At 39.9% G+C, this 23,463-nt stretch overlaps 2 protein-coding genes across 2 annotated transcripts; both read left to right on the top strand.

Annotated features, from left to right (window-relative positions):
• Nucleotides 1-1,339: 1,339 nt before the first annotated feature.
• kat2a (K(lysine) acetyltransferase 2A) lies at nt 1,340-13,180 on the top strand. The gene is made up of 18 exons (XM_059347556.1): nt 1,340-1,600; nt 1,934-2,057; nt 2,211-2,356; nt 2,440-2,529; nt 2,741-2,922; nt 3,011-3,202; nt 4,240-4,346; nt 4,707-4,811; nt 5,059-5,195; nt 7,146-7,354; nt 7,430-7,556; nt 8,572-8,682; nt 8,764-8,907; nt 9,012-9,126; nt 9,212-9,248; nt 10,760-10,823; nt 10,962-11,046; nt 11,168-13,180. Exons 1-18 carry the CDS (start codon nt 1,376-1,378, stop codon nt 11,359-11,361), a joined length of 2,394 nt encoding a protein of 797 aa, XP_059203539.1. The 5' UTR covers nt 1,340-1,375; the 3' UTR covers nt 11,362-13,180.
• A 2,381-nt stretch (nt 13,181-15,561) lies between these two features.
• On the top strand, nt 15,562-22,311 carry LOC131982961 (ATP-dependent RNA helicase DHX58-like). Its single transcript, XM_059347561.1, has 12 exons — nt 15,562-15,685; nt 16,370-16,547; nt 16,674-16,878; nt 16,993-17,183; nt 17,289-17,402; nt 18,679-18,811; nt 18,943-19,125; nt 19,224-19,489; nt 19,602-19,913; nt 20,650-20,840; nt 20,946-21,039; nt 21,158-22,311. The coding sequence occupies exons 2-12, from the start codon at nt 16,371-16,373 to the stop codon at nt 21,338-21,340; spliced, it is 2,049 nt and encodes a 682-aa protein (XP_059203544.1). The 5' UTR covers nt 15,562-15,685; nt 16,370; the 3' UTR covers nt 21,341-22,311.
• Nucleotides 22,312-23,463: the final 1,152 nt, after the last annotated feature.

Raw genomic sequence — 23,463 nt, 5'->3', positions numbered from 1 at the left:
ACATTGACTTTTGCAATAAATTGCAAATATGAGTTTTAATTCTCACAAACTACATTACCCATGATGCCAACAGGCGAGGCGTGTTAAGCTATTACGCTGGCGATGTCCGAAGAAATGACAATCTTTTTGTGTGCAACCGAGTCTATTCGAGCCAGATAGGCGGACACTTTACAATACCTTTCCAAAAATAATAGTGAGAGACTGCAGTGCTTATAACAGCTGTTGATTTGAATAATTTACATAAAGCAGAGCTTCATTTTGTTTGATCACACAATAAACATACAAAATGTAAATAACACCCTCGTTGATACCTACTTAGCGATATAGAGGTATAGAGAATGATTAGCACGATCATTTTAATATAGTATCAAATAATATATAGTGTATAATATTGTTTTGACTTGTCTTATTTTGAAAACTCAACCGGAAGCAATGATATGGTATTATGTCTGATACTTTTGCATATTTATATGTTGAACTTCGTAACTTTGACCACCAGAGGACAGTCATGATTTTAAATAGACTAGAGATCATCTCATATCTCCACCGAGCGGCGATATTGTTAATTGGCACGATGATAAACGCCTTAAGCTTTATGGCGACTCTGCCAGTTTAGTAGACCTACATTATAAAATAAATAAAAAACATTGCCCGTGAACAACTTTCAAATTCGCCATATTCGTAGTTACGCACTGTGGCCACTGGGGGCGCTGAAACCATACCAAGATAACCATAACTACACGAGAATAAATAAAGCTAAACATAAAAGCATACTATAAGTTCCGGTGACGACATTCAAAATAATACCTTTAAATATGGCAGCGACGTAGAAACGGGCATTAATAATCGAAATAAATGTTTTATTGTTTTTTTTAATTGTTTTATTGCTTTTGGTTTTTAAATAAAGCTTTATTTAAATATGTTATATAATATATGAACAGAACAATGACATTATACATAAACATAAGAATTTCAGCATCGTAAAAATACGTGTAGATATGAATATAAACACACATATATAACAAAAAAGAAAAAAACCCTTGAAAACTGAAAATAAATTTAAGTTGCTACCAAGGGCAAAATAAATAAGCTCAAATTTCTCTAAATATTTATTATATTATAGTGGATATACGACGCGTCACCTTGATGTTATATTCATACTTTAAAGGGTTATTGTTGTGTGGAAAAGTCTGCTTCGATCATAAAATCACTCCTGCTTTGTTTTAATGAGAAATTTAAACTAATAATGATAAAATAAAGTTATATCCACTTTCACATCGCTGCGGTGCTCCGAAATTATTTTTCCCGACAGCACTTGAAGGCAGCATATGAGGTAAACGGGAGCAGAGGAAGAGAGTCTAGCAGCAGCGTGGACATGTCGGACCCGGCGGCGCAGGCCTTGCAACCCCGGCTTCTTCAAGCCCAGTCCGCTGGGCCAGCTGGGTCCAGTACGGCCGCGACAGGCTCCGGGTCGGGGAACAGTGACCCGGCGAGACCGGGACTTAGCCAGCAACAGCGTGCAAGCCAGAAGAAAGCCCAAGTCCGAGCTTTCCCACGGGCCAAAAAGCTCGAGAAACTTGGTGTATTCTCCGCCTGCAAGGTAGCTAGCTTAGCTAGCCAAAGTTCACCACAACAAAGCACTCATCGGGTAGTTAGTGTTAGCATTAATGTATGTTTCCTAGCAAATGGTAGCACAGTTTATGCACAGCAAACATAAACAAATTGCGTAATGACCCAACGTAATTGTTAACTTTTGAAGCTAGCTAGCTAGCGAGCTAGACTCCAGGACACTTGTGTTACTCACATTAAGGCTTTAAAGATGCATTATCAGCTAGCTTAACTGGTAATCATTAATTGACGTACAAACACGACAGTTCATTTCCAGTTAAAGTCGCTTTGTTTGGTGTTGAGCATATATTTTGCTTCTTCTCAGGCTAGTGACACATGCAAGTGCAATGGATGGAAAAACCCAAATCCACCATCAGCCACACGTATGGACCTGCAACAGCAAGCAGCCAGCCTGAGCGAGCCGTGCCGCAGCTGTGGACATGCTCTGGGTACAAACTAACCAGCCTTACATATACACCACAGCCTTTCGCCCAAAAGCAAATACAGCTATATCAGGGATAGCTTTTTAACCACTATTGTTTGACACCTTATATGCTTGTTCTCTCCATTTAATTTTGTTTAATTCAATGCGTTTCCTGCAGCTGATCATGTGTCCCACTTGGAGAATGTGTCTGAGGATGAAATTAACAGGCTGCTGGGGATGGTGGTGGATGTGGAGAACCTGTTTATGTCTGTGCACAAAGAGGAAGACACAGACACCAAACAAGTCTACTTCTACCTTTTCAAGGTAAGTAAAGGTGTATGTGGCATCTGTGTGAAACAGACATGTGCACAGACCAGTTCAACATTCATTTTCTGTAATTCTTTTAGCTGCTGAGAAAATGCATCCTCCAGATGAGCCAGCCAGTTGTAGAGGGATCCCTTGGAAGTCCGCCCTTTGAAAAGCCCAACATCGAGCAGGTGAGCGTGATACTTGAAATTTCTATGGATCCTTTCCTGATGATAAGTAGTAGCTGGAAAAATGACAGGATTCCGGAGATGGGTGTGCTTGTAACATGTTTTTCTTGAGTTTTCTGTTCTTGTTATGCATCATATAGTTTTGTAATGGATGCTGCATTGTCACATTTACATTCATCTTACTCTGTCTCTTTTTCTTGATCTTTTTTGAAAGGGGGTTTTGAATTTTGTTCAATATAAGTTCAGCCACCTGGCACCAAAGGAAAGGCAGACCATGTTTGAGCTGTCAAAGATGTTTCTCTTGTGCCTAAATTACTGGAAGCTGGAGACCCCCACGCAATATCGCCAGCGCACCCAGAAAGACGACGGGACAGCATACAAAGTGGACTACACCAGGTGTGTGGGTGTGTTGTCGTTGTTAGACTCTCTGTTGGATGCAGACATCTTTCTGTAGAATAACAGGGTTTTTCCTCACGACTCCCAGATGGCTGTGCTACTGCCACGTCCCTCAGAGTAACGACAGCTTACCGCGATATGAAACCACTCACGTGTTTGGCCGCAGCCTGCTCAAGTCCATCTTCACTGTGACCCGACGCCAGCTCCTGGAGAAGTTCAGAGTGGAGAAGGACAAACTGCTGCCAGAGAAACGCACACTCATCCTTACACACTTTCCCAAGTAAGCAGACTGTTGAAATTGTGTGTGTGAGTGTGAGCCTTGATAATGGCTGAGACCAGCTAAGTCATTCCTTGGTGCTGGCAGTTCAAATCGGGGGGGGGGGGGGCTCTATCATGGTCTTCTCTTGTCTTGCACCCACCTGTATTTGTAGAGATGCTATTGAAAATCTGCCAAAGATTATCTGTGTTGGGAAAGATAATTTATATCAGCTTGTTGAATTGCTTTTGTGCAAGTGAGCAGCAATTGTGCACTATCAATCTGTAGAAAAAAGGGTCATTTAGACTTTTTTTTTTTTTACATACAATTTTAAAATTGCTCTCAAATCATTAAATTAAGGATAACAAGTCCTAATGCAGGAAAACTGCAGTAGGATTCAAAAGCAAAATTAGGCTTTCCTTTTCATTATGAGGCTTTGATGCAGCACCAGAGCTATGAATCTGAATGAATGTAAAATCAATGTGGAGAATATCAAACATAAGAAATGACTTTTCCCAGAGCTAAAGGTTTTATTCATTCTGCAGTGGACTTCTTTAGCCAGCTTTGTCTCTAAGGTGTTTGGATGTTGGAGATTTATTATTTGCATAAGCTTTTGTACATGGATGTGGTAATAAAAATGGTCCAAAGTAAGGTGAAACTGCATATTTTAAATAGAAAAATTGACAGTTTTGGGGCGTTCCCGGTGGCACACCTGGTAGAGTGCGTACCATAGAGGCATTGTCCTTGAAGCTGGCGGCCCGGGTTCGAATCTGACTCGGAGCCCTTTCCTGCATGTCTTCCCCTCTGTCTCCCCCTTCACTCTGTCCTATCAATAAAAGCCCAAAAAATGGCCAAAAAATATCTTAAAAGAAAAATTGACATTTTTTGAAAGGATTCCTGAAGAAGACGATGTGAAAGTCATTGATCAACAGGCTTGATTTGGGATTCATAAAAGAAAATTGCACACATGCATTTAGTATGAATTTACAGTCATCAGAGTTTTATAAATGAGGTTCTTAATATTTGTCTTTGAAGTAACATTTTATGCAAAACGTTATCAGGTTCTTGTCCATGCTGGAGGAGGAAATCTATGGCGAGAATTCACCAATCTGGGAGGCTGACTTCACCATGCCGGCCTCCGAAGGCACACAGCTCGGACATCAGACGGGTACAACCATCTCCCATTACAAAAAAATAAGATAACACCTTATTGATTCCCAGAGGACAAATTCAGGTTATGCCATCCAAAAAAAGGGTTGAATGGTTTAGAAAAAATGATAATGTAGAGATAAAGTAATTATATATCTATGCAAAAATGTGCAGAAATAATGGATCTAGTCGTGCAATTTTAAAAGCCTTACTGAGGCGTTTTTATAACTAGTATAGTCATACAGAAGTATAGGTATAGTAGGTATCTATAGTTATAATGATAATAGTTTTTTAATAGTAAACACACTATTCATTAAATGTATCGCTGTTTTCACAGTTCCTGCTGTATGTTTTGTAATTCATTTCCTGTACGTTGCAGTGATCAGTCCTGCTGCAGTCTCTGGCTCCCCTGCTCTGCCCAAAGGTCTGAGCAGCATCTCTTCTCTTGGCAGCATGGACGCTGGAGGTGCAGAGCCCATCACAGGTCTGTCAGCTCTGCTTCTGGGTCCTTCATGACCTATCTACCACAACCACAGTAGCTACAGTGGTACCTCACAAAATTTAAATGTAAATCAAAGAATTTTTGTAATATTGAAAGGCACTTTAAAGCACCCAATGCATCTGTGACTACATACTAGTAGTAGTATGACAAAACTCTCTGTTAGCGTTAAGATCATTATTAGCATCATCTCTTATTGCTTTGATCTAAACAATGTCACATGTCTGCTCAGGAGAGAAACGCAAACTTCCGGAGGCGTTGACTCTGGAGGACGCCAAGCGAATCCGTGTGATGGGAGACATTCCTATGGAGCTGGTCAATGAAGTCATGATGACAATCACTGACCCTGCTGCTATGCTGGGACCAGAGGTAAGCCGTTCATTCTCAGTATCATTCAGGTGATTTTGAAAGAGCAAAGGTCTTATTTTATTCCAGATACCAACTGCATGGATTAAAGTTTAAAAAAATGTATTCGCGCTACAGCCAAGTCACATGCAGTGTGTGAAATATGTTCCAGGTTAGGTTACTTGACACTAGGCCTGGGCCGATAATCAATAAATCAATTAATCGCACGATAAATTAAATGAACTCAATAATTTTGCCGGCCTCGATATATCGCCATGCGCATGCGTGTTTGTTTTCCTCGTCTGTTGCCTCCAAGCAGGCTGGATGACAAGAGGGTTCACTCTGTGCTCGATCTCAGCACCTGGGCGCTTTTGTTCCATAGCAGAATGAGCGGAGTGAACCCTCCTGTCAGTCATCCAGTCTCTTTGTCTCTGTGGGGAAGGCTGGGCCGCTAGCATTGGCTACACACAGAGTGCAGCAGGTGAGCCTCGTGCAGAGCAACGCCAGGAAAAAAGATGATTGCAAAGCCAAATGCCACAGCCCCGGTGTGGGAATATGTCGGTTTCAAACCGAATGAAAAAGGTGAGCCCATCAACACACGGACGAGCCTGTATGCCGAATTTGTTCAAAAGTGGTGGCAACAAAAAAAGCCACCACAACAAACTTGCATGCCCATCTAAAGCAGAACCACCGACCCAGTTTTCCCAGCTGGGGAAAAAAACTGCACCTGGAGATGCAGAGCCTTCGTCCCGACAGTCAACACTGGTCGACAAAGTAAATATAAACGATGTGCGCTCACAGAAAGTGGAGTTTGCTACATCGCAAAATAAATGCTGCCCTTTAAAAAAAATGTTTGTTTTATTTATTTAGGATATTTAAACATTCTTAAAATTACAATTACAATGGTAAAAAACACTGAGAAATAAAAGTGTATTGTATTTGAAAGGGTGTGCATTATTATGATATATTATCATGTTGACAATAATATCGTTTATCGGCAATAATTTGTGGGACAATATATCGTCCAGCAAAATTTGTCATCGTCCCAGGCCTACTTGACACCTGCTTAAATACTAATGCATAAGAATTTAGCACCAAATGCAGCCATCACATTTTGATGCTCAACCAATACTGTTTTACTGGAGGAGGATTTTAAACAGCTGTTCTATTTCATTTTTTTTGTCTTTTCAATTATTTTTTTGCAAAGCTTGTCTTTACTCTCTAAAATAATCAAGCATCTACATAACTTTTCATTACATGTTTTTATTTTCCTTATTATTTCAAGTAAACCTTTTATATATAAGAAAATAGAAATGAAAAAATACATCAACAAACAGCCCCAGTATTAAATAACAATGGGTGCAAATCTCTATAGTGCTTTGTCTTATTAAAAAAATGAACGACAAACAGAACAAGCATCAAACAAACACCACCACAATTAAATTGCTAATATGCTAACAGTTAGCTCTGTAGCAGTACAGGGTGTATGTGCTGCTGCTGCAGGAGGTGTTCACTTAGCGATCTCTGTTTGTTTACAGCAAGCACCGGACACTTAGTGATGCCGTTAATTCACAATCACAATATTTATGATCAGCGGAGACGCTGTGCATGATTAGCCATGCTGCTTTTTTTGCAACAGTTGCGTCCGTGTTCAATCAGTCGCATATGTGATCACGGATCACAGTCGAAACTATCGCTAAGTGATTAAGCTACGATTGAAAACCATACGTCACCTCCGGAGTCTTGTAAATCCCTCTGGGGGCCTTTTTGTAATGGAGACAGAGTGAGTGGACATTTGAGAGGGCGTGACCTGAGACTTTCCCAGTGGCCACTCTTTACCCTAAAGTAAACACTGCTATAATGATCTCATAAGTGGCCTCTGTGAACTCCAAATGACGGAAATCCGTCAGAGGCGACAGAGAACTTTAATCCATGCGACTGTAGTACTCACAGTTTATGTGTTTCTATCTGCAGACTAATCTGCTGACGCCAAACGCTGCCCGTGATGAGACTGCCAGGCTGGAGGAGAGGCGGGGAATCATAGAGTTCCACGTCATCGGAAACTCGCTTTCTCAGAAGTCCAACAAGAAGATCCTGATGTGGCTGGTTGGCCTGCAGAACGTCTTCTCTCATCAATTGCCTCGCATGCCCAAAGAGTACATCACACGCCTGGTGTTCGACCCGTGAGTAGATGTTCTCAACAACGCATGTCACCGTCTGATGCCTGCACAATCTTCTGATGTCTCCTACTTTCACAGGAAGCACAAGACCCTAGCCCTTATCAAAGATGGCCGCGTCATCGGAGGCATCTGTTTTAGGATGTTTCCCACTCAGGGCTTCACAGAGATAGTCTTCTGTGCCGTCACATCCAATGAGCAAGTTAAGGTACATGATGACCATTTAATCTCTTTATTGGTTATTCTTCTTTAGCACCTTTTTGTTCTTGTGCTGCATTTCTTTTTTGGGGGGGGTTTGCATTAGCAAAAGTTGTGGATAGTACCTAGTACTTTTTTTGGTACCACCTTTGTTGTGGTTCCAGGCGAGCTGAGCTGATAGAAGAAGGTGGAGTTGAAATATTGCAGGCTTCTTGATCAGGGAGAATCATCACCAGTGAGACCGAGAACTTAAAAAAAGCTATTTACCTACATTTTAAAGAAATTGCAGCCTGCAAAACTACACCATACATTTGACAAATTGCAGACGTTCCTCTGTTTGGTTGCTGATTAAATGATCCAGCAAGTGTTGCTTTGAAGATGATGTCACGGCAGTCAGCTGAGAATGCCGTGGGTATTATCCACAGTGGAAAACAAAACAGAGAAAAGACTTAGTACCAGTCAAGCAGAGCCCAGTGGAAACACAAACGCATTAATGACCTGTGATCAAAACTATGTTTGTTTGGTCAACTGGAAAGAATCTTCAGATACAATACAAATCTTGTATTATTTCTTGTACAAAATAAATTGTTAGGGAGAAAACTCCTGAGGAAAATAAAGCAACAATTACGATGACTTATAGTGGTAAAATAAGACCCTTTGTGAATTTGGCAACAAATTCTCAGGGGTGCCTTAAAAACCTTTTCAAAAGTAGCAATCGTGCAACATTTTGACTCGCATTACAACAACAAAAACCACCCCTTTTATTTCAGGCATTTTTCACTTTTCCACCATGATACCTGCTTTAATGGACACCATTTTTTTGAAAGCTCACTTCTTAATAAAAATTTGTCTCCTTCATATTTTTCTTAAACCTTTTACTACGTAAAATGTTTTTTCCAGATCATCCCTTTTATAAATCCACCATAGAGCCACTACACCTTATATTTATCGTTAAAAGCAATCACATATGGAAATACTGTATTGATGTAGGTTTTTGACTTCTTCTCTGGTCTTTTTAATGTCAGGGCTATGGTACCCACCTGATGAACCACCTGAAGGAGTACCACATCAAACACAACATCCTCTATTTCCTCACTTACGCTGACGAGTACGCCATTGGCTACTTCAAAAAGCAGGTACTGCAGACGTGAGCATCAACTCTGCCCCTGTCCTCTCCTTGCACCTTTTACTGTCAGTAATTTGTTCTTTCCTCGCAGGGCTTTTCTAAAGACATCAAAGTGCCGAAGAGTCGATACCTGGGATACATCAAAGACTACGAGGGAGCGACCCTCATGGAGTGTGAGCTGAACCCCAGGATCCCCTACACCGAGCTCTCTCACATCATTAAGAGACAAAAAGAGGTACATGAGGCTGGGAGATCTTCTCGTTAAAGCCAAAAATATATATTTTCTCCTTTTTGAATTTCTCCTTTTAACAACCATATGATTCATAAATGTCATGACAGATTATTAAGAAGCTGATTGAGAGGAAACAGAGTCAGATCAGGAAGGTTTACCCCGGTCTCACATGCTTCAAAGAGGGCGTGCGGCAGATTCCAGTGGAGAGCATTCCAGGAATAAGTGAGTGTTGGATTTTGTCCAGTGGAAACTTTAAAAAATAAAAATAAAAACGGTATATCACTTACATGTCTTTTTTTTCTTCCAGGAGAGACAGGATGGAAACCCAGTAACAAGGACAAAGGGTAAACATTTAGCATAGATTATTTAAATCTGTTGCTGCATTCCAAAATGCATAATCTTTCATTTTTTACTTGTAGTGCGTACTGGAGCTGCTCTTACAAAGTAAATTACGTTCAATGCAGTATGCATACTATAGGGATCACAACACTGCAACCTAACCTTTGACCCTTTTGCTCATATAGGCTGTGCAGACATATCACAAATGATATATAGTCTGAAGACCATCTAGTAATTTTTCCGTAGAGCAGGCATGGTTTAAGATCGTCCAGACCCGTTTATTGGGCGCTACGAATGTCTATCATAAGCGTCTGTACCTAGCTCTTAGCCAATCGTATCAGTTATACCAGATGACGTATGTAGAGCGACAGAAATTCGATGAGGAAGCATCGTTTACACGATGGCGCCGAATGATTATTGCCGTTCATGCAAGTTATATATATATATATATATATATATATATATATATATATATATATATATATATAGAAGGAAGAACACTCCACATATGCACACTCTTCAGACATACATTTATTAATTATATCTGGTCCTCCGTCAAGGCGATCAATGGCGAGTCGACCAAAAGGACCTGGGTCTCACTAAACCCCATTAGCTTAGCCACTAACGGGGCTAGTTGATCGATTAGGCTTTGCCAAATCCTGTTGGAAGCAAGGCTAAAACATCTTTTTTGGTGGTGATGAAGGAGTGTAAAGCCAAACGTTGTTCTTCTTTTAAAATAAACTTTAGCTCTAAACTATCTAGAACACTGTCTACAGCTAGATCAAAAGTGAGCTTCGCGTCTGCTGCAGCCATGTTGAATCCGTAAGCAAACTACAAGCTTCCGTCTGTCGAATAGTACGCGTCTTGCCGTCCCTCCCCGTTCTGTGATTGGATACCAAAAGCAGGGCTAAGAAACGGCCATGAACACCATGCCACCTAGCAGTTTGAAACGAAATTGAGTGCGCAACGCAGCATGGATATACCCAGGCTAGTTCAGACACTTGTCGGTCTAAAATCCTAGAAAATGCTGTACTACAAAATAAGACTACATGCAGTAGGGCATTCTGGTATTTCTGGCATACTGCACAGTGGGACATAACAAGTCTTTCTTTGGCATATGAAATGGTGTGATAGTATTGTGACAGCATCACACCCGACGTGTTGTTGTAATGATCAGGTGCTTTGGCAGAGCAGCTGTGTGCTGCTGCAGTCTGCCTCAGTGTTTATCTTGAATCTTACCACTAGGGTGCGCCAAAATACTTCAAAACAAAAGTGCAAAACTATATTGCCACAACAAAATCTGTCACACAAGCATGAGCTAACTATATAAAACTATAAAAACAAAAAACTCTAGTTCTAAAATCTTGACACATTCAAGTGCTTTCTGACTTTAAATACAAAAAAGCCTCTGTTTTTCGTATTCACGTCACCCCTTCTGGATCCAAGACCGACCTTAACAATACTTCATCAATCATTAGTTTAGTTTTCAACATTTTACTCACATCATGTTTTGCAGGAAAGAGGTGAAGGACCCTGACGTGTTGTATAACATGTTGAAGAACCTCCTGGCCCAGATAAAGGCAAGGGTCGCCTGTTTATATCAGCTAAGAGACACGCACACGCACGCGCACACACACACACACACACACACACACACACACACACACACACACACACACACACACTAGAGAAACTAACCATGACTTTCCTCCCTGCAGACTCATCCTGATGCCTGGCCCTTCATGGAACCAGTGAAAAAATCGGAAGCTCCAGATTACTACGAGATCATTCGCTTCCCCATCGGTGAGCGAGTGTCCCTTTGATCACACAGCAGCTTGATTACATTGTTTAGTTCCTGTTTAAACCACACCAGCCGCCCATTAGATTATAAATTATTACTACTGATCCCGCTCTGTCCCCACAGACCTAAAGACCATGACTGAGAGACTGAAGAATAGATACTATGTGACCAAGAAGCTTTTCATTGCCGACCTGCAGCGAATCATCACCAACTGCCGCGAGTACAACCCTCCAGACAGCGAGTACTGCAAGAGTGCCAACACCCTGGAGAAGTTCTTCTACTTCAAATTAAAGGATGGAGGCTTGATCGAGAAATGAACTCGGCAATGGAATTAGATTTCCAATTTCTTAACAGAGGAAGAGGAGACATCGCTAGCTATTGTCATATCTTATTTAATAAAAGGGTATGTACATGATACATTTTACAAGGGAACTGTTGGAACATAACAGAAGGTTGTTAGGAAATATCAAAGTTGAGCATTACAAAGTGTCAAAATGGCATTACCTTTCCTCTTTCAGTTTCTCTTTTCCAGTACTCAAAGTGGGTCAATACTCTGCATATACATGTTTCATTAAGTGTACCAAAGTTATAGGTCCAAGTTATAACAATGCCACACTTTTCACCATTATTTATAGTATGATTGACCTGGTTTTTGTCGCATTTATTGACATTTGTTCATTCCAATTTGCTTAAAACTCGTCACTCGAGCAGACGTAGAGTATGTAGTGTAGAGTTGTTTCACAGAAAACTGGACCTCGGGACCTAAAGCCACGTTGCCTTCCGTTACTGACAGACACTTGAACATCCCAGCCATCTTCATGGGTGTAGAGATGCATGTTTTTTGAGGGGTGAAGTCCTCAAAACACGCTTGAAAGATGGGCAGTACTTTGACTCTTGAGTAGTCTTGATTTGATCAGTCAAAAAAAATGAATCGGATATAATTGTTGAAGTCGTTAATGGGGTGCAAATTCGGAACATTTGCTGGTTTTAGCTCCGGTGTATATTGAATATGTTTTGACTGTTGGTCAGAAAAGAGCAAATTATTTATCATTTAGGTTGTAGCAACATTATTTAACATGAAAAAAACATTGCAGATTATAAAAAAAAGTGTTTGTTGCAGCCCTACTCTTGAGTAGTTTGAGACACTGTTATGGCTGGACTGGGCATCAAATATTTCCAGCACTTGAGTGCAAAACAAAATAATTTCCCCAACCGTTGCCTTCAAGAAAACACTGTTGTTTTCATGTTGACAACAACATAGTAGATGCTTATTTATACAGTAAACATGAAGCATACTGTTTTTACATCATTTTCCACTGGCAGGGTTTTATTCCAAACCATTTAGGATGAGGTCACACCTTAGCATAGCTTTGACCATGCTTACAGGTGATACTGTTGTTGGCATTGATTTGTTCTGTTGCTAGATTCTGTAGTACAGTCACTTCTGCACACATATGCTAAGTAGTCTATTAAGTGTACAGCCACATTGTTGTGGTGGTCACAAGTTTACTGGATAGTTTGTTCGTGAGGTCTGGGTTTGATGAGTTAGAGCAGCAGCTAACCAGCAGTCCTCATCGTGATTCTGGGCTTTTGGAGAGAAGATAACTGTGGTTTATTTATCACACGATGTAGTGGGTGTTAATGCATGATTGGACAGTTTACAATTTCATTTCATAAAAAAACATCCAACTCACAGCCACTGTTGTTGCAGGTTTTTTTTTTTTTCAGTGTTACAAACATTGTAATGTTTGTTCAACGGTCAGTGTCAAACGGAGTGCTTCCTGAGATGCATCCACTTCTTTTATAGGAAGTAACAGTCCAATGCTGGTTGAGCCTGCTTGTTGAATGTTCCATTGACTTGTGTGTGTATATGTGCGTGCGTGTGTGTGGGTGTGTGTTTATTTTGTACTTGAATCATGACTAGCTTTGAATTACTGAAGTGATGTCAGTGTTGCATTATTCAGGGTTGTCTATTGGCATACTTCTCCCTCAATCTACCTATGCTGCATTTCAGATCTTCTTAAAAAGGTCAGTCTGAGTTTGAGGATGGCTACTGTCTCTAGTTATGGTATAAATGCCATTTACTGTAACTGTAATACCGTTCATGACAATAAAGGTTTGGTTTTTTTATACAAACTAAGGGTGTGAACTTGAGTCTCTTGACTTGGAATACAGTCAGAACTTGGTCCTGCTCTACCTGCAAGACGACTTTGCCACAATATCCAGTAGATGATTGTCACGGAGCTGACAAAAATAACACGTATAATGGAGTGCAAAGACCTCCGCCAAGCCTCAATGCTCGCCATCCTGCAATTTAGATGCAAGCTTACAGATAAACACAAAAAGTAACCACGCTTTCAGGATTTACTTTCACTAGATTACATATTTGTTTGACATTTTGAAACTAAACTGGCGTTGGGGGAGAAAAGCCTTGTTCCAACCCTAAGCACACTAATTCTAGTCCTCAACAAGGTCTGAAATGTCAAAATATTTCAAGTTGAGAAGTATGATTTTTATTCGAATATATTCTTGAACAATGCTATATTTTTCAACATAATCACTTACAATCACTCATGAAAATTCTCTTTTGATCCCTTGTTTTGGAAATTGGCAAGCACAGTAAACCTACAATCCAAGTTAATTTGAACAGCCGGTAAATAAAGTGTCAACATTGAGTGATGTGGGTATAATTAATTTTATAAACTAACTTTTTGATGGTAACAGTTTAGATTTGTTGATAAAGGATATGTGCTTGAATTTTGTTCTGTAAAGCTGAGAGCACCCTGTATGCTCTCACAACTACCTTTAGTTCAGGCTTATTTTGCACATAGTTGGTATTAGTAAACACATATCAAGGTAAAATTGGTATAATGTATCCCTTTATGATATCAGGAAATATTTTGTACCTTATATAGTTGGGCAGAAAGTGCATCTTTAGCCAATCAGTTGGTGGTGCATCTGTGTAAAATGTTCTTTTTAGTATCAAAACTAGCTCCTCCTGTAGCTCTGTTTGAGTTTCATTTTCCTGATGTTACAAGAAAGCTGCAGGCAGGGCCCAATGAGGGTGTTCTGCATGCAAAACCTGAGGAGTTGTTTTTTTTGGTGGCCTCTCCCTTTTCAATTCAGAAAACACCTCAACTGTAAGCCCCATTTATCGTTTAAATGACATAACACATGAGTAGATTATAAAGGGTTTGTGAAAAACGTATTTTCAGTGTAGTTCAGGCTTCTGCTGTCGCTGCAAAGTGAAGAAAAGCGGTTGTTGCTCCACAGCCCCCCTAAGCAGGGCCTTTCTGTGGACAGTTTGCAGAGTGATTTTACTTTTGTTTCTCTGTATCACACAACTCATCTTAACAGGAAATAAAACCACCACTTAAAACCACTTGGTGACTGTTGAGTGCTGTCTACACGGGGATCAATGTACACTGTTTATAGGCCAAGCGAGTCGCCTTAACCACAGCTCTACCTAACCCCAGAATGTATTATTTGAATTATTTTGTTCTTTCACCCATATAAAGTAGAGTTGATTACAGGAAGTCTAGGTCTGATGTAAATCATTTTTCTCGGGACAATCTTTCAAAAGCCCTGTTTTCATCTGTGCAACATAGATTAACAGCTTTGTAAATGATCTGTTTCATCTGCAAAAACGGGGGAAAGTTTGTGCTTTGATTGAGTTTGTGATTATTAAACATGGAGTGGTGGTGCATAGCCTCCTATAGCTGAAACAAGTGTTACAACAGCAAAAGTCAAACACTGACAATAATTATGATTCACATGCCATAATGTTTTTTCATACATATTTATTGTTGTGTAAAAAAAGTGTAAACATTTAAAACTTCTTTGTATTCAGGTTATTCAAATATTTTATTGTGCATGTAGATTCTCCAGAAGCTATTTTCAAAACGTTACTCTTCCTAACATTATCACACTGATAAAGGTGGTTAGATAAAGTCATTTATAAGGTCCTTTTTAGATTACCATTATGTATTGTCAGTACCGCTGCATTAAAATGCACTGTACCAAAGTTCTACAAAACAATGACTTGCAATTGAAACTGAAAAGGTTGATAAATAACCGCAGGGCAGAAAATAATTGACATTGCCAGTTACCATTAAAACAGATATGGGAATTTCCTGCATTACCACCAGCCACAGTGTTAGGTTTTGTTTTCCTGATGTCATGAAGAACAAGTAGGGTCAAGTGAGGGTGCATCCCATAGCTGAGCGCTTTCAAAACTATGTACAACAAAAACAGCTCAGCTGTAAGACACGATCAGAGCAAATGTATAGATAAGATATTAATAATATATATGCTTAGACATGGCTTTATGTAAGAAAAAAATAAACATAAACCTATGTGTATCTTATGTATATGTACCTTATGTATGTTTGTATGTATAGTTCAGGCGTGCCCTGTCACTGCAAAAGGAAACTATCTGTTGTTCCTCTAGAGCCCCCCTCAGTAGGGCCACTTGTCTGAGTGCAAAGAGCTTTTAGTTTCGTTTTCCTGCCTCCACGTCAGTCAGCTGATCGCAACAGGGTTTAAAACCCACCACCAGCACCCTGAGGTGGTAGTGGACGAGGCGAAGCTGAAAACACCACACAGCTGACCGGTGAGCTAATACAGGCTGACTTTTTAAAGGTAAACGATTCAATAATTCAACATGCATGTCTTTCAGAATGCTTGTTTGTTTCCTGTCGGCAGCTTTACTCTGATATAACAAAATTATTTTTATGATGTTAATGATCAGTGGTGGAATGTAACTAAAAACATCAAGTAGCCTACAGTAGGCTACTTGAATTAAATTTTGTGGTACTTTATTTTAGTATTTGCTATACATAATTTTATACTTCTATTTAACTACATTTTAGAATCAAATATTATCTATTAACTCCACTGCGTTTAGCTGCCAGCATTAGTTACTTTCAGGTCAAGAAAATAACGTGGGAAAAATACAATTGAGTTAAAATGATAACGCATGTAACAGTATATTAAGTAGTTAATATAAACTCCTTTTGACAACAGTAAAATGCTGCCAACATAAATGCATTAAAAATAATAATACAATTATATAATGGGAATATACATAACAATCTGAGGGGGGTCATTCTGTATAATAAGTACTTTTACTTTTGATACTTTTACAACATTTTAATTCTGGTCCTTTTTTTTACACTTTTACTTAAGAAGAAATATGCAGAACTTTTACTTGTGTTATTAGTGCTTTTACTAAAGTAAAGGATCTGAATAATTCTTCCATCACCGTTAATGATCACAGGTTTAATGTACTGGTATGATCTAGTGTCCCTTTTCTTTCTCCATCAGGATGGCAGAGTTGAAACTGTATCCATACCAGGAGGAAGTGGTCGAAAGAGCTCTTAAGGGAGAAAATGTAATCATTTGGATGCCGACAGGAGGAGGAAAGACCCGTGCTGCTGTGTATGTGGCCAAAAGACACCTGGAGACCACGCCACGGGCTAAAGTGGTGGTCCTGGTGAACAAGGTACAGAATGCACACAACTGACAGAACCGACTCATAGTAATATAATAATAACACGACAGGTACAGAACATTTTTACAGCCACTGGGGCCAAATACAATGTGTGTTTTGACCTGTTCTGCACTGTAGGTTCACCTCGTAGACCAGCACCACGCCAAAGAGTTTAAACCTCACCTGGGCCTTGACTATGAGGTGGTGGCAGTCAGTGGAGAGAGTGATGAGAAGGACTTCTTTGGACTAGTGGTGAGGGACTCGGACTTGGTCATCTGTACAGCACAGCTGTTGTATAACGCTCTAGTTAACACGGAGGAAGCCAAACATGTTGAGCTCTCAGGTGAGTAAAAGTGAGCTGAAACACCCATGATTACAATGCTGCTATGACAAGGTGAACTGATGTTGGATAGGTTTTTTAATTTAGTCACAAATGGAGATTGTTTATTCCTTACAGATATCACTCTGCTGATAATCGACGAGTGTCACCACACCCACAAAGACTCAGTCTACAACAAGGTGATGACGTGCTACGTGGAGAAAAAGTTGAAAGGAGAAAAAAAGTTGCCACAAATCCTGGGTCTCACCGCGTCACCAGGGACAGGGGGAGGCCGGACCCTGGACACAGCCGTGGAGCATGTGCTGCAGGTCAGGGGTTACCCACTCACTTTGAGGTTTTACTGAACGTGTCACTGATATCATCTCCCAGAAGTCCCTTCTTCATCCTCATCATCATCCTTCTTTTCCTCTCAGATTTGTGCCAACCTGGACTCAGCCATAGTGTCAACTAAAAACTATGTCTCCCAGCTGAAGCAGAATGTGCCCAGACCCAGAAAAACGTATGACATTGTGGAAAAAAGGCCTCAGGTAAGCTATTTCCCTTTCCTCTTTTAAAACATTACATTTGTGGAAATTGTGGAAAAAAATTCCAAATAAATCTATATGCTGTGGTAAACACCAGGGATGTACCAGAATCTGAATATGTTACTGGGCAAAGCTAAAAATATTACGAGAATGATTGACATGTTAGTGCTTCAGCAGTTATGTTTTTTTATGAATTCATATTATGGTTGATGGACGCAGGACAAAAAAAATCCCATTCTGTTTGCAACTTTGATCTCAGTAACTAGTTTCATTCAAAACATTGCAATATACTGTTGTGCCATGTGGAGTGAGGGCGTATATTGTGTGTATGTGTGTGTGTGTGTGTTTGAGGGATAGGAAGTTACAGAAAGGAGAAGAGAAAGTCAAGTATTTCATGCAATGTTCCTTTAAATGATTAGACCAGCCTTATTAATAACTTACAGAAACATCGCATGCAATAGTTGACTCTCTCTTCCCATCTCTGTTACTCTATCTCTCTCAAACACACACACACACACACACACACACTGGGCATCTTTATCTTTGTGGCCATCCACAATAATGTGAATCAATTTAAAAAAAATATTCTGAGAGAAAGGTACAGTTTTAGGATGTGGAAATATATTTCTTAGTAATTGTATGTCAATACTAAATCATTAAATCATTGTGACGTTTTGAAGGCACAATTACATTAATATTAAGTTAGAATATACAACATTTACTAGATTAAAGATGATTTACAAAATAAACCACACCCACTTCCAGTCTTCTATCTCAGTACAGAGTTATTTTGTTGGTTGAACAGATACAGATAGTAGACAATAATGCATCCCAATAATTACTGATGAAGCGCCACCATTGGCCAGCAGTAATGCGGTGAGTGTAGAGTGGACCAGGAGAGGAGCATTCCCATGTGGGGCCGAACAAGACCCACAGCAGTGAGACCAGCAGGAGTGATGCTGAGCAGGACCACAGCTCCACACCCTGTGAAAGAGAGAGCAAAGAAAAGTGCGAGTACTCTGGGAAAATACAAGCTTGTGTCATGTATTATTGGGAAATCAGAGAGAGAGAAGAAAAGAGGGGCCCGGTGTATCCTGTCCCCCGATATATTGGGCCTATAGCGGCATAACTAGGGGCTGGTCCAAGGCCTCAGCCAACCCTAACTATAGGCTTTATCAAAGAGGACAAAGGCTGATATGCGGTATGGGCCAGGATGACAAAAAGCTCAGTCTTAGAGAGGTTGAGCTGAAAGTGTTCAACACAATATTTCTTCTCTTAGGATCCATTCGGGGATCATTTGAAGCAAATGATGCAGATGATTCATGAGTACATGAACATTCCTCCAGACTTCAGACTGAGAGAGTGCGGCACACAAGAGTATGAGGCTGATGTGGTGGTACTGGAGCAGCGAGGTAAGAACCTGCTTTATCTTTGATCCTGTAATGTGAATGTATTGGTCACTTGTGGCAATTTGGCAGGCAAATTTCTAGAAAAAGTAATATTGATGCTCATACATGATGCATGTATTTGTAATTTGGATCAGGAGTAAGGCAGAACAACAGACTGTTGGCACAATGTGCACTTCACCTCAGAAAGTACAACGACGCCCTGCTCATCAACGACACCCTGCGGATGATGGATGCTTATCGCTCCCTAGAGGACTTCTACAACGATCTCACTAAAAAAATTGATGGTACAGACTTCTTCCTGGAGGGACTTTTCCAAGGTAGAAATATGAGTTACTTTGTATATTTGGTTGTTTTATCTTTAAAAAAAAATTTCTACCATGCAAGCAATAATTATTATCGCTGTCTCCTAACACAGAGAATCAGATGGAGCTGCAGCAACTAGCAAGAGATTCTCGCTATGAGAACCCGAAGATGGCAAAACTTGAGAGCACTCTGCTCGAACAGTTTGGTGAAAAAAGTAAGGAGAAAAATGTGAAATCGAGGGGAATCCTCTTCAGCAAAACCCGTAAAAGCGTCCACTGCCTTACTGAATGGGTCCTCAGCAATAGAGCCTTAGAGAGAGCTGGCATCAATGCCGCCATCCTAACTGGAGCTGGCAACGGAGTCACTTATATGACACAGGTTTGTTCATATACAGTACAAAGGTTCAAGCATAACAATTCAGTAAAAAGTAGAACATTTTAAGATGTGTCTCTGTTTGGTAATATTTACTCCTGGCATGCTTTCCTTACAGAATGAGCAGACAGAAACAATCCGCCGTTTCCGCATGGGTGCTCTCAACCTCCTGATCTCCACCAGCGTGGCTGAAGAAGGCCTCGACATCCCTGAATGCAACCTGGTGGTACGCTATGGACTGCTTACAAATGAGATTGCCCAGCAGCAGGCCAGCGGACGTGCCAGAGCGAAAGACAGCCAGTATTCAGTGGTCGCCCAGGTCGGGGGACGGGAAGTGCGGCGAGAGCGCCTCAATGAATTTTTGGAAGAGCTGACTGGAAAAGCCATCGCTAAGGTCCAAGAAATGAGACACCAAGAGTTTCGCAAAAAGGTGAGGTGCTGTACTGGGTCCATCGTCATCCTTTAGACTGTTGGGGTTTACATGCCTCAAACCTGAACACCACTTATTTGGGTTTCACGGTTCATGGTGGCCGCCTAAGTTATCCACATTGCCACATGGTTTGCAGACAAGAAGGCCACCTGAGTTAAGTCGGAATAGCCACTTCAGACAGAGAGTCGTAAAGCCATAAACAAAGATGGTGGATAGGGGGACTTCTTTGAGTTCCTCCTCAGGGGTGTATGTCTGTGTGCGAAGTCGGTGATATAATGTGTCAGCTTAGAAGGAAATAGTTGATAGAGTTAAGTTGCATACATGACCTTGTGTCTGTCTAAAGTAATACTAACATTAAAGTTAAAGTGGTGTACCAAAAACACAGATATCACAACAATAATTCTTAACAACACACTTTAAACCAAATTGTCGATTACAGGTTAAAATCTTGTGCTTAGCCTTTTGCTTGCTGCTATCTTAAAATATAAATCCATCCATTAATGGGAAGGATTGTGAAGAAAGGCACAGGAAAAGGCTGAAGAGTTTTTCTTAGTGTCCTGGAGTCCAGCAGTCCTTTGCTGGGTGTGGTTGTAGACTGGCCGCTGTGGTTGCCTTTACATTCAAATTAGTCCAGTATATACAAATGAGCAAAGTCTATCTGTGGCATATCTGTGGTCCCAACAACTCTCACTGTTTACTGTTTCTGCCATAACCTTTTGTAATTCTCTCTCTCCAGATAAATGAGCTACAAATGCAGGCAGTTATTGGCAGAAAACTTGCAGAAGGCCTCAAAATAGAGAAGAAGAGTCGTAACCCCGCTGCCAGTGTCCAGCTTTTGTGTCGAAACTGTTTAAAGTCTGTGGCCTCTGCCAGCGACATTAAACTTCTTGAAAACGCACACTTTGTAAACGTCAATCCTGACTTTGAGTAAGTTGAAGTCTTTTTGGTGTTAGAGTTCATGCAAAAGTTTATTCAGGCCAACATCTTCACAAAAGGTATTTCCTAGTCTAATCATGGCTTACCTTCCCTCAGGAAAAACTACAAACTTGGTGGGAAAGTGATGCTACCAAGGACATTTGAGGACTGGGAGCCTGGGTGTACGATCAGGTGCAGCAACTGCGACAAGGTACAGTTGGCCCTCTTCCAGTAATTCATTTTAAACACAGAAAAATACTGCTCAATGTGGTTCATCAAGAGCTGATGTTGGTGCTCATGTTGAGTTTTATTCTTGTTTAAATTCACAGGACTGGGGATTTCAGATGAAGTACAAAGGGAGTGTCATGCTGCCCAATCTAGCCATAAAGAACTTGGCCCTGGAAACCCCTAATGGCAGGATGACGGTGAAGAAGTGGAAGGATGTCCCTTTCACTGTTGAGGACTTCAGCTTTGAAGATTACTGCATGGACAACTTCCCTGACCTCTTTTGAGACACAAACGAGAGCTTTTCTGCTCCTTCACATGTAGATATTATCTGTCTATGGGTGTAACATTCCCTGTGCTTTTTTAGAGAAAGTATCTTTGACATGCTTAAATATGAACATGGGCTTTTTAAACATTTTTTTAAAATCACTCCTCACAAGCTTTCATTAACTTGTGCTGCCAGGCCAGTGAGGCAGCAGTGTGCTAAAACCCATTACACATAGATCATGCTTGAAATTAGCATGACAGCTTTGTTTATGCCCAAGGTCCTCGCTCCCTTTACATGTGTTTGTGTGTATTTCCTCTCTTTCTGTAGTATATATGTGCATGTGTCAGCATATGTTTTGTGTGTACAGATAATCAAAAAAATGTTTTTTTTCTGGTGTTTTTATGGGATATTTTATTAATGTATGCTATTTGGTGGAGAGATGCTCTGTCAAGATGTTCAAGTCCATCTTGAAATACCCGGATCATCCGCTACACAAAACCTTTATGGACCAAAAAAACAGCAGTGGACGGAAAGATACAAAAGATCCTTCGCTCCTACAGCCATCAGGCTGTCTCATTCTTCCAGAGTTACCAGACTAACTGAATTTCGCCTTGGGGATAAATAAAGTAATTTTGATTTTTGATTTATAACTACTAATTATGTCTAATGGTGCCTTTGATTGAAGTTTTCCTCCGGCAAGTGCTAGGAGATAGTGTCCCCTAGTAATCCCTCAGTGCCTTTAAAATGATCCCTTCTTCTTTTAAATTTATTTTAACTCTTGCATGCAATGTCTTTTAACCTTTTTTGTTTCTTTCACCTTTGTCAATCCTGTATTTTATTGCACTTTATGCACTTTTATGTGAAGCACTTTGGTGCTCAGCTGTCTGTAAATGCGCTATAGAAATAAATTTGACTTGACTTGTCATGAAAAATAAATCAAAACTAAAGCTGAGATGAAATATAAATAAACATTCCACTTGAAATACCCAACAGATCTTTTAATTCTTTTTTCTCTTTACATTTATTAACCACTAGATGTCAGTGTTGAATAGTCAGACACACTTTCTGTACCTTCGACTTGCTGTAAAAATGAGGGTGAGGACGAGTGTGTTTGCAAACTTTGCTTATTTACCCTTGAGCAAGGCACATTCTCACTAAAATATTGCAACAGATATGCTCCTTTGTTGTTAGTACAGCATGGTTGGAAAAGAAGAAAGTTACTTAGTTGTAATTTTAGTTAATAGGAAAGGGAACAAGTGTTTTCATTAGTTGTGATGCAAACAAGGGTTTTATTTTTATATAATTCTTTGTTCATGTCTAGGTTGTATGCACTAAAATAATGCTAGAAAACAACACAACAGTGTCTGCAGTAGTTTGAAATATTGCTTGTGAAATAGTTGGCCGCCACTGCTCACTTTGCTACTTCTGCATCAAGGATCAATACAATACAGCCTGGAGCATTACACAATGAATTATTTTGAATGTAGTATATTTATCTCATACTTGGGATTTTTTAATTTCACTCATTTGTTTATAGACAGGTGGAGGTGGAGATGATTACAGAAGCTTTGAGAGGCAAGTAAGAAAATAATTCTGGAGATGTATTTTGTTGGTCTGGTGTAAATTATTGTTTCTCATTTGTTTATGACTTAAGAATAGGTGAAATAAAAAAGGTTTTGCCAGGATTTTACGGTGATTTCTTTCACTAAAAAAAAATATTGTTAAGTCATTAAGACAGGGAAAGCAAAAGTTTAGATCAGACTTGAAACATGTATCACCAGAATATTGTTTACCTTGCTTGCCTCTCTGGGCTTCTGTAGTAAATTCATCTGCTATGGCATTGTTTTTATTTTCTATTTATACTTTTTCATTGACCCTGTGATTCACCTTGTGCTGCTCAGTTTTACATAGGGGTAGTCTGACCCAGTTAACTTTCACATGTATTTGTCATGCTTATACAGGAATAAGAATTTTTAACATACTTTTTATTGTTGTGTAAAAATGTAAAACTTCTGAATTTGTATTCAATTGTTGTTTTTTTTTTTTTTTTTTTTTTTTTTTTACAATATTTTATTGTGCATAGTTGCTCCAGAAGCTATTTTCAAAATCTACTCTTTATAACTTTATCACTCTGAAAAGGTG

Source organism: Centropristis striata, chromosome 13 (genome assembly GCF_030273125.1).
Source record: "Centropristis striata isolate RG_2023a ecotype Rhode Island chromosome 13, C.striata_1.0, whole genome shotgun sequence".
Classification (NCBI taxonomy): Eukaryota; Metazoa; Chordata; class Actinopteri; order Perciformes; family Serranidae; genus Centropristis; species Centropristis striata.
This window is presented reverse-complemented; position numbering and strand designations above follow the sequence as displayed.

What these genes read in the sequence shown, in the direction of transcription:
- LOC131982961 (XM_059347561.1), top strand. Translation starts at nt 16,371, where the DNA reads ATGGCAGAGTTGAAACTGTATCCATACCAGGAGGAAGTGGTCGAAAGA. An exon ending in CCGTGGAGCATGTGCTGCAG is followed by an intron (nt 17,184 to 17,288) that starts GTCAGGGGTTAC and finishes TTTTCCTCTCAG; the next exon opens with ATTTGTGCCAACCTGGACTC. An exon ending in TTGTGGAAAAAAGGCCTCAG is followed by an intron (nt 17,403 to 18,678) that starts GTAAGCTATTTC and finishes TTCTTCTCTTAG; the next exon opens with GATCCATTCGGGGATCATTT.
- kat2a (XM_059347556.1), top strand. Translation starts at nt 1,376, where the DNA reads ATGTCGGACCCGGCGGCGCAGGCCTTGCAACCCCGGCTTCTTCAAGCC. An exon ending in AAAAGCCCAACATCGAGCAG is followed by an intron (nt 2,530 to 2,740) that starts GTGAGCGTGATA and finishes CTTTTTTGAAAG; the next exon opens with GGGGTTTTGAATTTTGTTCA. An exon ending in TCATTAAGAGACAAAAAGAG is followed by an intron (nt 8,908 to 9,011) that starts GTACATGAGGCT and finishes ATGTCATGACAG; the next exon opens with ATTATTAAGAAGCTGATTGA.